Genomic DNA, 16507 nt, shown 5'->3' on the forward strand with positions numbered 1-16507 from the left:
TTTCCTCCATTTCTGACTGAAGCGCAAAAGTCAGAAAATTTGTTAGTGCTCCTTAAGACCATGGCCACTTACCACCAAATATCATGAGGTAACGCAGTCATGTGTATTTCCTTACCTGTGTTCCTCACAGACCTTGCTGTAAGGGCAGCCACCATTTTCAGCATCACAACATTTAATTCCTTCTCAGTGCCTTCTTTCAGGCTAGGCAGATGAGTTCCAGCTGTCAGCATATTAAAAGTTATGTTACAATATACAAGAAATGGAAGGAAGAATTTTTCTTGCTCCAATCTCAAGCTTGCATTCTACAGAACCCCAAATTAAGACCTGTTTAAAAGTGTGGGTTGAAGGGTGCCACCCAGAAAAATTCAACATACACTAGCAAAGAAAAGCCCAGAGCTGTTTAGGCTAGTGAACAGAAAAATAAACAGCAAATATTTCAGAGGACCCAGCTTGTGTGTCAAATTTAGGCCAATTGGCTTGAAGACAAAATCTAACTACTCAGTATAAAAAAAATACATAAATTTACTGTAGAAATAGATTATTTATTCCTGTTGATCTGCCTACTTCAATGGTCATTGTAAGTGGCATTAAGTTGTACCTGATTTCCTCAAGATCTTGGCTTCCTTCCTCAAAAGTGCCAGCAGTAGGCCTAAGAGCCCAGAGTCACGGAAAATATCACTAAATAACAAGTCCTTCTGGGTCATGCTGAGAAGGCATTGGAGAGCTGTTAAGGTGCAGAATGGCACTGTGTTTTCCTTTATCAAATATTGAACCTTCTTCAAAATCTCATGGGGAACATAGGAGAGGTCCAGGACTATGGACTCCACCAGTGTGAAGAACTGGACTTGGACTGGGTGTGGTTTGAAATGAATTATGTCAGTGAATTGGTTGATAGGTTGCAGTGTCCATTCCAGAAGAAAGAAGTTCACTCTGTCCCAAGCCCATATGGTACCAATTGCTGCCAAGATTCTTCCACAGAGGTGCTGATCATTACTTCTCTGGAAAATGGATTGCAACACCTGGAAAGGCTGGAGGTTTTTCACTGTCATTCCTGTGCAGAAAAACCCAGGTGAGATCATTTTTACCTGAGTGTCATGTAAGTCTGCAAGCACCCTAATTGCAATGTTAGATCATCTGAAAGTGGAAATAAGAGCAACAGACATGAGGGATGTGATTGGGAGGCATATTCTTCAGCTTGGATGAGACACTAGAGCTAACTTGTTCATTTCAGTTTGATGTAGGTGGCATTCAGGCTCCTGCAGCACTGACACATAGATCTGAAGATGCCACACCATACTCCTTTCCTCCATATTAAGACACAAAATGAATAGAGTTTCATTTTGCTATGACCCACGCAGCCACATGTGCACATATATACACACACACACGTATGCACCATACCAGAAGGCTGTGTCCGCTCAAAATCAAAGTGTGGCAATTGCGGGTGTACAATATTGCCAGAAACTTTCAGTTCAGTTTTTCCACAGGTTGTAAGGCAAGTCAGCATGTCCAGGATCTCATCCAGATAGGGGTCTCCTTCATCTTGCTGCAAACCCTCGCATCTAGGAACAAAACTCGGGACAGTCATTTGTTCATGCCTTAATTATACAAACACTGGATGCATCATCAGGCATAGAGCACATAGGAGCTACACAGAACAATCCACACCACGGTGGCACACTGAGTCAGAACAAAACCTACAGACCGAAGGAAACTGAAGTGACACTGAAAGAGTCTTGTTATCAAAAGGAAGGTAAGTGTTTTAACTTAGTCCCGTTATGTGTCCTTAAAAAAAGAACCACAAAAAAATTCTGATTTGGGGAATAAAAATTTAAACTTTTTGAGAATTCAAATAATTAAAACACACTTCATATAAAAAAAAGAAATTCTGCCTGGTGTGACAACACAAGGTGACAAGGAGAGTAACAGATTCTGCTTTGTACTTTGGATTAGGATAACTAATGCAGATTTTTCCTGATGTGTTTGTGTTCATCTCGGTTCTGAAGAATGTAAACATCTCAGATTTGAGTTTGGGTGGGTTTTGTTTGCTTGTTTTTGCACAGCAAGGAGATAGTGTTTCCCTCCCTAGCTGACTGCGTGCCTGGATAAAAAGCTCAGCTTAACTGAGACAAATGTCTCTGACCTACATCCTCTATAATACTAATTGATGAAGAAATTTTGTCTTGTGTTCAAAAAAGTCCCTATCCCACCTGCAAACTAACTTCCCCTATATTGTTCTCCTTCTGTTATGGCTAAAGTAAAAGTTATGTACTGCTTCCCTTCCTAATATAGCAATGCTTTGCATCCACAGAGTTACCTATATGATTCATATTTTAAGAGATCACTATGCACTCTGAAAATTAAGCTTTATTATCCTCTAGAAGTCTACTAGAAACCTCTCTTACCTGAGTAAAATTTTTAGCAGGAGTTGGTAGCCATCATTATTTTCGAACTCTGTTAACAAAGCTGACGATACAGGATAAGAATCTTTCACAAAGCACAGCACAATACTGGCAGCTTCACACACATCACAAGCAGGTAGAGTATCAGCCAGTGTAAAGAGATTCTGAACAGCTATTTTAATGCAGTCAACTGCTGTGGGAAAAAAAAAAAAAAAAGCAGGTATTTAAGAACTGACAGTCAAACAAATTTAAAGTTGCTAAAAAAAATTAAACAAATTGAAGTTATTTCCTAGTAAAATAGGAGTCAGATAACTGTTTTGCTACAAAGAAAAGAAAAGAGGATATATAAATATCATACTCATTTCAGAAGCATTGCTGGCTTTAAAATATGCATAAATTTCTTTGCTTTACTAACAGAAACTGATTTAATCTCAGGAGTATAAGCTTTCAACTCCCCAACTTACCAAAATTCATATATACTGAGTCCAGCTGTCTGAGCACAAGGTAAGCAGAGACTAACAGATGTAATTGTCTCATACTAAGTCAATCATACATTCTGGGCAGAGTTCACAGAATAATTCTTTGCTCAATGAATCATATGTAATGGGGTACAGGCATTTTGCTTTAAAAAATTAAGCTTAATCTCATGGCCAGTCCTTCCAGGGCAACTTAAATATATCCAAATAATTCTTTCCATCTCACTCACAAAGCCACATTTTTATTTTAAAAAATAAAAATATCTTTATGCATGACATGGAATACTGATGGTATTTTGTGCATTATAAAACTATTTTTTCACTTCTAAGAAATTGAGACTTGTGGCCTTTGCATTTCTTCATAAGAAAAAGATTGCTAGAACTAATAAAGCCTAGAAAGAAATGAGCACTTAACCAACCACATTGCTGTCCCAAAAGATACCTGATAGTGCCCCCAGCCTTGTATTTAGTGTTCATGAGTCTCAGACCCACAGACTGTCACACAACTTAAGAAAAAAAAAACACCTCTTCCTCTTGTCTATGTCAGTGTGATTAAGTGGGATTGGCTCTTGGCTGTAATTTTGAGGGTTTTTTTATGTTAGATGAATATCAGTACTAAATAAAGCTTCTCTCTACTAAGTCACAAGCCCATGCTTTGCAGCTGACTACTGGACGATGTATGGGAGATTACAGATGATGTAATCTATTCTGGGGAGACTCTTTTTGGTAATTCATTCTCAGGGGAACTATGAGGAAAGAAGAAGGCAAACCTTGTAGGTACACAATGCTGGTTTTGGTCTGAGCTTTTGAAATTGTTCTTAGCACACAGCCTGTAGGTACTTTCCACGACTGGCTGCACTGGTCCCACAGAGAAGAAGTTGCTATAATTAATGACTGAAGTTTATCAGCTGCCAGCAGTTCCTCTATGCCTTGTTCCTCTTTGTACATGTTAATCATTATCTGAAAAGCAAGCAAATATCAGCTAAAATAAACACCTCTAGAGATACCCAGGAGATGAAGAATAATCCACTGGGGAAGGAGATTACAAGTTTGATACTAATGCCAGGAGAAAAGATGCAGTGAAATCAACAACTACCACTAGGATATTCTTAATGGATTTTTCCCAGTTAAAGTCATGTTGTTTTGTTTAGTAAAAAAATCAGAGATAGTTTATATATTCTTATATGGCTCCTGATAGTCATTCAACATTTTGCAGCCCAAGCTTACCAATTTTTTGGCAGTTTGAATCAAATGAACAACTAAGAGCCTAAGTGAACATCTGAGTACCCAGGGCAAATGAACCCCCAAATGCAAATCTCACCTTAACAAGCATTTCCTGAGTTTGGGTATCATCCTCACTTGTCTCCCTGTCATCACTGGTTTTCTTCAGAGGGATGGTAAAGAAAAGGTACAGGCACTGCATCAGAGCAGCTGGGAGCCCAGATCCAATAATATTCCACATAGTCCTCTAAGAAGAAAATAAGATCAGTCCCTCCAGAATCTGACCAAGTTTCCTTGTGTTCCTACACACTGAGAATAGTCATGGCAGATGAAAGACCCACTTGAGCATTTTACCCTCATGGGTGCTCTAGGGCACACAAGACTGGCAGTCACATAGCATGCCTGTAAAATCCACTTGGCAGAGTTAAATACACTGTGTGTTGCTGTAGCTGTTCCCAGGACTCCTTGCTCCAGCTGAACTACAGCTTTGGCAGTACTCTGTCCTGCATATGGAGACCTGCAGTCAGTGAAGCACACAGCCTGCAACCTAACTAGCAGCTGAACCAACAGCACGGCCAGGGACTGACAGTGTCCCCTTTACCATTACTTTCCAGGACACTCTGCAGCTAGAGAGGCCTGGTATGCTGAAAGCATGAATTCTCCACTCCCTCCTGACTCAGGACAGCAGCAGTTTACCTATAATGCCTTCACTTTTTTTAACATATTGAATAACTGCACACACTTCTAATTACAGATTTTATAAATGCAAGTGACAGTTTCTTCACAGTGTTTCTCAATACTTAGTTTCTTCTCATCTTCACTATGGCTGCATAGAACTTCCAGAGAAGTCTCAGTGTGTGTGCTTGGCACACAGTAGTCATAACAAAAATCAGCACCAAACTAGCAGAAGAATGAGGTTTGTGATGTGAAGTTTTGTGAGTATGTGTGCTACAAAAAATGGCAATGTCTTAAGTCTGTGAAAAAAACAAGTTTCATCAGAAAGTTCATGTTGTGACTAGCTATATATATAATTTTATAGAGGTCCTTATGATACAGAACATATTCACTATAATATGACAGTAAGATTTTATTTTTGTGTGTCTTTGAACAAGAAAGACTAAGACAAACTGTTTAACTAAATGTCATGGATAAACACAGCACAGATGCCCACCAGCAGGCTGTACTCCTGATGCCAGTCTGCATTGGGAATGGCTGTACAAGTAGAGTTTGTGAAACACTTCAAAGCGAGAGACTATCAGGACTGAAAAGTCAACCACTGTATTATCAGACAGATTCTTACTATTCATCTTTTTTGATATGTAGACTGAAAGAATACCCAAAAAGATACACAATGGGTGGGAAAAAAAGTAGAGAAACACTGGAAAAACACGCTGTCTGATAACCAAAACAAAAAACGTTTCTGAAAGCACAGAATGCTTACTTCTCTCTTTTAGAAAAGCCTGGCCTACAAACCTGGTGGTGTGTCCTTTAACTGCATACCTTGGGCATGCTCAAGCTCAAAGTATTAGGGAAAATGCAAATACTGAGACTTGGGTGTTCCACTGTACCTACACAGTTTCTCTGAAATACAGTGGAAAACACGCTTTGTGGTATTTTCTCTTACCATGTCAGTCTGTGAGAGCAGATACACTGATTTCAGGAGCAAATGGCCATCTCCTGCTTCCCCTTTCTGCTTCAGCAATTGCTCCAAAGCCAGACGAGCTTCTTCTGTTATCACAAAAACATTAAACTTTAATTATTTAGTGAATGACAAAAATGCTGCATTTATGCTTTCTTCTTCTTCATGTTGCTAAAGTTGTCAGATGTATCACAGATCTGACAAATTTAACAAAATTACAGTAGCAGGAGTCCACTAAAGTAAACAGAAAAACATAAAATGATTTTGAACTGAGCATCAAGCTCAGTTCATGTAAACTACATGTTTCAAGCTGAAAAATTTCACCAAGAATACCAGCTCAGTTCATGAAGCCTGGCAGCTGACAGCACAAAGAATGTACAACAGCCACCAACCTAGCAATGTTTTTCTTATTTAAGAAAGCTCCCCAGAATAGGGTATAACCTATTCTTTCACTCTTACCTGCATTACATGTTACACACTTCCAGCTACAGAAGTTCCAAACTAAAAATCAGCATGGCATACAGGGCCAAATCTTCAGTGCAATCACCTCAAATCAGTCCTAGCTCATACCCACTAAAACATCTGGTTTGCTACATAGCATTTTCCTGTTCCCCCTTTATTTCCAGCACAGAGTACAACGGAAAGACACACATTTCCAGAATAAGAGGATCCAATGGATTTGGTATGGGATCATTACCTGCAGGTTTCCCGTTGAGGTTCCTCTTAATTTCTTTAGTCAGAAGCTTGGAAACCTCACTGGCTAACAGCTGAATGTTGGGGAATACGATTTCTCCAGCAGACTGTTCCCAGGCCTGAAATCCAAGTGTAACTGTTAAGTCTCTGACACATCATGTCTCTGCTAGATTGACAAAAATGAATAAACATAAATAAAGGAGGAGATAAGGCTAACATTCCTCTATAAAATTCCCTCCCTAGTCAGTATAATCCATTAAACAGTATTTCCCAGACAGGCAGCAATATGACACTACAGATACAGAAATCAAACTGGAATTAACTTTTGAATCATGTAATGCACCTACCAGAGAGCTTTTACATCATTTTCTATACTGAATACAATTCAAACAATGCAAATGTTGGTCATACCCTGTGTCTCTAATTATTTGTATCAAAAATTATGCTAGCTCCTTTCAAAGTATGACAAACATCCTGAAGAAACACACATTTATAGACAAGCTTATAAACAATTTATTAATAAGTTTATAAGTCACTTGTTCAAGAATGCATAAGCAATTAAGTACAAAACTTACTAGATAAACAACAGGAAGACTTGCTGAATCCCTGAGTCTGACAAACAAACCCCTCTTATGTTTCTTAGCCCTACCTTTGGGGAAAAAAATTAAACACCAATAAAGAAAATATTCCAGCAGACTAATACTATTGCACCCATCAGCCTCCGAGAACCAGCCAATTCTTTTATATAGAACATCTGCTGATACACACATTTATGTATTAGCAACAGTTCAGCATTCACCTCTAAAGACCAGTCTGAGATACCTCTGTCCTCAGCAATCTTGAAAAATTTTCTTTACAAGTCTCCTCCTTTTAAAAGCTCTGAAAAATCACACTGTAAGCCCCAATGATTAAAGGAAGAAAAATGACATAAGTCTTCCTAAAAAAAATTGGAAATTGGATCAGACATCCCATAGTACTTTCTGCCAAGAAATCAGTGCAACTCTCTGTAAATTAAGATCTTCCACAAATATTATTTCCTTCCCTACCATGGCTTTCAATTTATTTTCTTTCATCACAGATGGCAGCTTGTGGACAAAGTGTCAGTCACCTCTCAGTAATAAGGCAAGCATCAACTTTTTACTTCATTTTACTGCAGTCAATAAGTAAAATGCACCCAAATCTTCTTTCTGTGCTATAAGAGTGAAATGCAATTGCACAGTGTACCTATTATTAATTTTCATCAATCAGTCAATAATATTAAAAGCAATTTTTTTTTTCAGCTTTTGACCATAAGTTACTTTCAGAGACACTCAGTTGCAGAAGCAAGATCCACCAATTCATCCATCTCTGATGCAGAAGAGAGGGAAAATCTGTAAAGAGCAGAAGCAAGCTGGGCAAACACAATGACAAGAAACCTACAGTCGCTTAAAAATACACTTCTGTCATTAAGCTATGCCCTTTTTCAGAAGAAAGCAGAGCGAGATTTCTGCCCCTCTTCCTCAAAGATTTCTGCCCCTCTTCCTCTTAACACTTCAGAAAGGCCCTGCTATACTCACTCTTCTGCTAACAGAATGAGCAGGATAAGTTTTAGAAGCTCAGACCATACACTGCAGAGAGCAGTAATCAAATGTTCACAGCAATGCTACTAGTCCATCTCCCTACAAAACAGGCCACTAATATTCTGGTTTGATTTTGTCAGTGCTTTTCCTGAGGGTCGGACACCAATCTTTAGAATACACTGTCCTTTAGGAACAGACTTAATTAATTTCATATTCATGTCTGAGCCTATAGAAAATCTATATCTGGGAGCATATCAACCTGACTCCATTGTAGAACATCTGCTTTTAGGGGAAACTCAAATAATATGGTATCAAAGTAATCTGATTTTCTTTCTTCCTCTTAAACCTGTTTCTACATATTTAAGATTCTGCCACAAGTTCCCTGTGTCTGCTGTTACCATCTGCCCTTCCTATTCTATGGTTCATGGAGAGATGTTAGCTCAAAACCTGCCATGTAATAGAACGTTCTGATACTTTCTGAGGCACCAAGAGAGAAGATACACAGAAGGCACATTAAAACGACTCCCAGCCCAGGCCTGAATCACGAGCAGATGGCTGACATTTCCCTCCCACCCTTTTTCCTTCCACGTCAAGGAGTGTCAGTGAGTAAAGAGCCCCCGCACCCCAGGTGTCTCCTGCTTGGTGACCCTCTCTCTGCCCAACCAAGTAAGAGCTAAAGCACTAAAACAAAAAGGCAGAGATGCACTGGAATCTGCATGATCAGAACAGGAAAGTAAAAGCAAGAGAAAAATCTTCCAAGAAAGGAGAGGACTTACAGAGTCCATTGTTAAACAGGGGAAAATGAGGTCGTTTCTGTAAGAACTTCACAACATGTACATCTCCAACTGAGATGCATTTCCCCAAGCCAGCAGAAGGCTGCTATATGAAGGGAGTAAAAGTCATGTGGGGAAGGACATGATAACTAAAAGCTAAAGGGCAAGGTCCTCCACAATGTACTCTTAAATGAATGATGCAAAGCCAAAATCACACTTCTGGACCTTAATGCCTACAAAGCACTGCAAAGCCCCACTAGCATAAGAAAAGTGGAGAGCAAGAATCTCACGCCTAGGGCACAAAATTTAGTGTTAAACTAATGAAAAATTCACTTCTCCATTATGAATATATTTGGTAGCAAAGTTTAGTTTGAGAACCTAAAAGCCCCTTTTTTCAAGCATTACTGAAATTCAGGAAATCAGTTTCTACAACCCTAAGGCTTGTGAAGTTCAGCCCTATAGAAAGGAAACTCATGATGGATATGCATATGTACAACATTGCCAGTCCCACAGCAATACTCATCTTGCCTCCTGGGAACAACAGTCCTTTGGCCCTAAAGTACTGGTACTAAAATTTATTTGCTTATTTATTGTGACATCTGAGAATTTACTGCTATGCTGTCCAATTTTTAATTCCTAACACTCTTACATTTTATAACTTTTATCACCCTTGTTCAGCTTTCTTGGTTCTTTGAAAATTTCATTCCAAAAAATTAACAGCACATTAAAGGCACTCTTGCTTTTCATACTTAGTTAAGGATCAGTAAATCTAAAGGTGTTGTATATAATCTCATCTCACCACAACTTGTTTATTTCATGCTCACTAGATGGTATTCAAAAACTAAAGCTCTAATAGAACTCAGAAACATGGAGATCTTAGAATTTCAATTTAATTGTAAATTTGAGGCAAGAAAACCTCAATGGAAGAATTTCACATAGAGCCTACATAGAGCAATATATTGCTTATGAAAACAGGAGGAAGCAGTTTAGAGAGACAATCTTCTATAGCGAGGCCTGTTTGTTTGGATGAGTTAATGCCGTAGAAGCATTAAGGATGCATGTTTTCCATGGACCTTCAAGAGGAAGTGTGCTGGTTTGGTCTGGGGTAGAGGCTGGTCTAGTTTCAGTAGGGCTGGTTTGGATTTGTGCTGCTCACAGGGCTGATAACAGAGATATTGCTGTCATTGCTGAGCAGGGCTCACACAGAGCCAAGGCCTTTTCATGCTGCCACACTGGAGAGGAGGCTCCCAGTGGAGTAAAAGAATTGATCACCTAGAGGGATCCTGCTTCAGTTAACTACACTGGCTGTTTAGGTGACCACAGAATGGATAAGGGAAAAGAAACTCAAATTGCCATCTGCACCAAAGGCAATCAAGAGAACAAACCTTTAAGAAGAGGGGAAGAAATTCTAGCAGCCTTCTCTGTTGATCCTCTGGGATGAGAAATGGAGACACTTGTTCATATTCTACAAACTGTTTGCCTAGAGTCTCCCACAGGAGGGTATGGCTCTGGGGTAGCTCGTCCTTGCTGTGTGCAGGCTGCTCCAGCACTTCTGCTGTGTCTCCATCATCAGGGCTCTGCTCCTGCTCTCCTGCATTGTCAGGTGACTCCTCCAGCTGCCACATGAGTTCAGCTGCTTTGTCCATGCTGAGATGAGACCAGATAAATATACTGTTATTTACACCTCTTACCAGCCAGCTCTCCCAAAAAATTAGACACTGACAGTTTTAACTGTTGGAGTTAGAGTTTAGAAATACAGAAACATTCTCAGTCACTGACTCTTTTCCAATTTTAATGGCAAATCAACCTGCTCCTGGACAAGAGCATTACTACCCTGTAACTGCATGAACAAGCTCTCTTCCATGAGATGTATGCATGTGAGACACAACTCATCTGGGCTTTGGCAGAACAAACCAGTAAACCACACAGAAAATCTTGATTCCAGCCCCAGCTTTGCCACTGAGGCAGATCCTCTCCCTTGTACCTCAGCCACCCCAACTGTAAAAGAAGTTATAACTATTACTATCAGCAGATCTGCACCATAAGAGCACTAGCCAAGAGCTAGGTTACATTTCATTGGGTATGGTTGCTAAATCTAGCTGCACATCACTGATACACTCCCCACCTAGAGTGAAGCCCATCTGGAATAGTAGCTGTGTGGAAAACCCAAAGATTCCTCACAGAGCTGTTCTGGCCCAAAGAGGCAGCAACATTCAGCTCTTCGTTGTGGCAGATGTACAGCTCTGTATAATAGGTATTTTCACAACACCACTGCTTGTTTTGCTGATCCTGTAAACTGAAGTGGATTTGCTGCAATGAAAGTGCATGGTGCTTCTGGCACTCTCATTTCCATCAAAATTAAAATGGGTCCATCTTACACAACACATTGAGGAGTGTAGTAGGAAAACACATCCTTCTGGTACCCTTACCTCAACCCCAAGTCCTCTCATCTACTTTACAGCCATGTTTTCATCCATAGTGCTCTGGAGGCTCACTCAGCCCTACTTCTTTGCCACAGCCTCTGTGAGCTCACCCTGCTATACTGAGCCATGACAACACTTACACCAACAGGGATCAGGCTTCTCCAGTTTCCATCAAAGTCATCCATATGCTTGCTGGAGTCTAGGTCATTGTCTCCTGGGACTATGACAGGACAAATTATGACAGTGTGGGTGGGCAGATGGGAGTTGTCACCAAAATCAATGTAGCTCACTTTACTTAGCAAATATATCGTTTTTTAAGAGCTCAGAAGAGTCTTTAAGAAATCATTACCTCTCAAAGAAAAAAAAAAAAAAACCAACAATGTGCCTTCATTTCTGGGAAATAGGTTCTTTCTCTACAGTGTCTCTTGGATTACCATTTCAATAAAAATGCCAAAAAATCAAACATAACTAAAATCTGAGTCAGATCTGCACTACCAATACATGCATACTTTAAAATAAATTTTAAAAGACAGTATTATGAGCCTGGCTTAGAATTATGAGCCAACACTAAAACAGCATTTGGGATTCTCTTCCTTCATCATCCATCAGTTACACAGCTAGCTTACTGCTTGCATTCTGCCCACTCCATGCCAGATGACCCAGTCTCACTTCCACACTCCTGCAGTATCTCTCTACCACAGATATGAAGGGCAGGACATTTATCTTGTCACTGTGCACCACACTACCTGCAGCAAGATGATGGTCCCAGCAGACACCTGTGCTTAGATGCAAATGCTGGTCCTTCACACTATGCCACATGCTAACTTATTTTACCACAGCCCATACTCTGTTCTTTGCTTGGAGATGGAGGCCTATAAAATTTTGATCAGTCCCCAAGGAACAGTCAGTCTAGAACTTCCTATCTCCACAACATTTTGTGTTCTGCTGCTGTTGTTTTCCTTAATTATCTGTATTAAGACAACGAGCCCTATGAGAAGAAAAAGTGTGGTGACTGCCACACTTTTTACACAAGAGTAAACAGGAACACTCTGTTCCTCGTGACTGTGTGGGAGTTACATTTGTCATATGTTATACTTAACTCTGGTGTGGGATTTTGACCCACTTGAGTCATCCTGAAGCTCTGTGTTGGTTGAGAAAGCCTGGGTGCTGTTCTAGCAGTGAGCATAGTTCAGTAATGTTTTCAGTGAGGCTCAACTTGGATCCCAAATAGGAAAGCCATTCTCTTCCTCAAGGAGATCTCTCACCTTGGAAGCTACTCTGCTAAGCCTAAATCAATGCTAACGAGTAACTCACTCCAGTGCCTACATTCACCATGGTCTTCTGCACAGAGAGCCCCAAAGTGCTTTACAGAGGGATTCTATAAATGGTGAAACTTAGTCATGGAGAGGTGAAACAAAGTGCTTCCACTGACCTCAAAAGAAGGTATATATATAATTCAGAATGCAGTGACAGGTTACAGAGAGAAAGTGGAACTTAATCATGTATTTCCCCTTTTTTTCTAAATAAAGCTTGTGTGAAATCACACAGCAATGTGGCTACATCTTTCCAGACTGAAAAGACAGAAGGGAAGAAAGGCCTGACCAAAACTGGCAGAAGAATCAGCAGAATACTGTTCCTGACAGCTTACTAGTTGAACAAACATGATTTTTAATGACATTTTAATTACATTTATCTGTGATTACCCCCTTCAGCAATTCATAGAAGGATCCCATTCAGGTAAAAAATCCCAATTTGCACCAAGACTAAATAAGAATCAAATCTCATACCAAAATTCAGGCCAAAATTGGACCCCTTTTTACAGTAAGTATCTTTAAAAAAATGTTAGTTGAGTATACATGGCAATCTTTAATCTCCAAAAGTACATGAACACAAAATAAAGACTGCAATTGGCCTTATTTACTCAAACTATTCAGATAGCAAGAGATATACTAGACAAAATATCAGACCCCTAGTTCTAGGACTACCAGCTTTAAATATTCTTTCTCTAATATACTTTTCTTGAATATTAAATCGCAGGATTCTGTGGACTATCGGAAACACACAGCTCAGATCATCCCAAAAATCCAGTGTGATACTCTTTTATACTCCCTTCTTTTAATTGCCAGCCAAGATGACTGTTTAATGAACACAGCTATGACAGCTAATAATTGTAAATGCCAAAACCAGGAATTCAACTACTTCCTAAGGAAAACTGTCTTTGCACTGCAACTTCGGGTGAACTTTTACTTCACTAATTGAAAGTAATCCTATCATAACATACCAGTTGCAACCAATATTGCAGTCTGTTCTGTCTGCATTCAAAGACAATCTCTTGACATACCTGGGCTCCTAGATTTGGTAGCTCCTATGGCAGTCAATAACCATATCCAGAGAAATGAATGTTGTTGCTTCTGCCCTAGTAGGCATGTTGGTGTATGCAGTAGCTCCCACTCTGCTCTGCACAGTGATTCCACTGTGAATCACCTGATTAGCTGCTGCACTTGCTTCCTGGGGAAAGCAGAAGTGAAAAGCAAATGAACCACAGCTCAGGAGCCATCAAGCTCCCAAAGCAATTTAGAACAGTTCAGCTAACACACGAACCTGGAAGGCACAGCATTCTTCTCTCTGCATCAAAAGTAACCAGGTATTTCCCCCTCTGTACCATATTCAAAAGGGGGAAGGGGAGTGGGATTTGTTTCATTTTGGTTTTGAGTTTAAGGTTTAAAAAACTAATACAGCACCACAGAGCTCATGCTCTCTGTGCAACAATCTATGGCCAAAGTCAGGAAACTACTGTAGTCCTTCCTTAAATGCTGCACCCTTAAAATAAATACATTTGAATGGCAAGGGGAACTCTGAGTCCCTGACCACTTTACTGAAATGGTCAAGGCAGCTACTCAGATCAAGAGGCAAACAAGCACTATAAGCTCACTGACAACATAAATGAACCTTGATTAGATAGGGGCTTGGGGGAAGATTACTTCTCAGTTGTCTAGTTTCTTTTTTGTCCTCCCTAAAACACATCTGAAAGGTTTTATAATGGTTTTTTAAGGGAATGTAGAGTTTAAACATTTTTACACAGGAAACCCAAGTGTTTCCAACTGCTTCTCTCCAGCAATTTTATGGTGACCTTGAAAACCAATGGGATCATGAACTTAGAGTGACTGAAACCTGAGGGGACTCTACCCTAGGTGGTTAAAGCTACCTGTTTTCTGTTAATATCTGCTTTATTCAAATGCTTGAAAAAGCATTCAGAAGGAAAACTAACCAACTTTCTCTTCCAACTAAGCTGCAACTGTGCTGCATAAAGTGCTGCTAATCCAGGCTGAAGACTCCTAGTAAGTCATAAGCCAGGATAGTAATTGCCTATACTCCACAGGGACCTCTCTTGATGCAGTGGTGTTCCTGGCACAGAGCAATCCCAGAGGACAGTTCTCATCCTTTATGGGGAATGTCTTGTATTGGAATACAGGCATCAGCAAAATCATGGCTTCAGTTCATCCCTTTACACCTTATACCAGAATTTAAACACAACTGTAGCTTTGCTGCAAACAGAAATACAGATTTAGATCCCAAGGAAAAGACTCTCTGTATAGACTGCAGTCTATAGATACAGTAGCCTCGAAACTGACCAGGTTTTGGAAAGCATTAGCTAAATTTAATAAGTATAATTTACAGACTGTTTACATACTGCTAAGTATAATTTACTTAGACATTTTTCAAGAAGATGCAAGGTCACCCGGAGCTATGAACACTCAGGGCAGCTCCAGTGAATGTTGCATTTGGCCACTTCAGTGAGCCCCAGAGCCGCTCACAGCCCCATGCTGCACTGGTGTGGCTGTGGGGCCTCTGACAGCTCTCAGCACAGGCAGGGCAGTTCCTACAGCCTGTGAAGGTCTGTGCCAACACATCTGCTGCTTTCCTGCTGTAGGCCATTCACATACCAGCTGATCTACTTCCAGCTGCAATCTAGCCCACGCTGCTGAGATGAATGGCAGAAGCACAGAGATCCAGAAGAGAATATTAATACCAATCTAGAGAGAACATCACTGTCTTAGACTTCCTAACTCAGAACCAAACCTAAGTGTGCTCCATTTCCACCCTTTTACTGCCACTTTAAAAGCACAGGTCATTTGCAGCAGCCCTGCCATGCTGTTTGGTTAAAGAGATTTATTTCCCAGAGATATTCCCAATCCAATGGTACCTCCTCACTAGATGACGTCAGGACTCAAGCAGACACAATCGTTAGAACAGTCACAGCAGAGGAAGTACCATTTCTCTTTTTCACACTTCACTAACTGTTGATGGGCCTGAAAGTCCAGTTTCAACATGCCCACCCACTTAATCTCTGCTTCACTGGAGCAAAACAGATGTAACCAAATTATGTGTGGTAAAAATAACTCAAGGGGTAAAGACAAACATACAGTTCACATAGTAAGAAACAGCACCTCAACACCCTTTTGTCAGCCTGGGTTGTTTATACTAAAAACCCCTTTGTAATGTTCCTCCACCTACAAAAACAGGAAGAAAAATCCTTCTTTGTCCTCTTCCCTATAGTCTCAGGGAAACAACAACATCAAAAAAAGAAGACATGTCTCCCACATGCATTTGCATCTATGTCCAGGATGTCCATTTGCACCTAATTCAAAGGAACCTTCACTTTGTTTGAGACATCTAGAAAGGGCACTAAATCTCCTGGTTCCAGGAGCCAGGTCTACCAACACCAGCTGGAAACTGCCAGCCGGTAGGGCAGCGCTGTGATGTAGGTCATCCATGGCCCCGTGGAGATGGTCTCCTGCCTGAGCCAGACATACATCTGGCTTTCTGAGGCAAGGATCCAGAGATAACTGGAGCTACAAGGCCCACCTGTCTCTCAGCATCCAATGCTGTGCCCCATGTTGCTTCTTGTCAAACTTGTCTCTTTGCCATTCCAATCTCCACACACAAGTGGAAAACCAAGATTCATGCCTTTACATCTATGATACCAGCCACACCAATTTATCTTAGTGATTCAGAAAGCCAAGAATCACAGTACTTTTTCAGCCTGAGACTGGAGGTCAGCTAATGCAGATTTCCCCAAAAACACACTGGCAGCATGCTTCAGTTGTATTCCATTCCCCAAATGGCTGATGGCTAGAGGAAGAGCAGGCACGTCCTCTGGCTACTGCCATGCCATTGCCTTTTCCTGAGGGCTCATAGTTCAGCCTGACTGCAAACCCAAATGGGACGGGGCTTTGCTGAAAAGCCTGTATTTCTCCCTTCAGCAGGTTTGTCTCCTTGTAGACATAAAAAATAAAATTCAGCTGAATTTGCTGAGACAA

The 16507-nt window shown here is 40.5% G+C and overlaps 1 protein-coding gene across 1 annotated transcript in view; it reads right to left on the reverse strand.

Annotated features, from left to right (window-relative positions):
- The window catches only part of WDFY4 (WDFY family member 4), a 113464-nt gene extending 103055 nt beyond the window's left edge, over positions 1-10409 (reverse strand). Inside the window, exons 1-9 of the mRNA XM_053948975.1 lie at positions 10149-10409; positions 6436-6550; positions 5724-5827; positions 4200-4346; positions 3649-3838; positions 2406-2595; positions 1402-1562; positions 599-1051; positions 116-220 (exon numbers count right to left, since the gene is read on the reverse strand). Coding sequence (XP_053804950.1) covers positions 116-220; positions 599-1051; positions 1402-1562; positions 2406-2595; positions 3649-3838; positions 4200-4346; positions 5724-5827; positions 6436-6550; positions 10149-10409 — 1726 coding nt within the window. The remainder of the gene's footprint in view (positions 1-115; positions 221-598; positions 1052-1401; positions 1563-2405; positions 2596-3648; positions 3839-4199; positions 4347-5723; positions 5828-6435; positions 6551-10148) is intronic.
- Between the last annotated feature and the right edge of the window lie 6098 nt (positions 10410-16507).

The sequence above is a fragment of the Vidua chalybeata genome, chromosome 8 (genome assembly GCF_026979565.1).
Source record: "Vidua chalybeata isolate OUT-0048 chromosome 8, bVidCha1 merged haplotype, whole genome shotgun sequence".
NCBI lineage: Eukaryota > Metazoa > Chordata > Aves > Passeriformes > Viduidae > Vidua > Vidua chalybeata.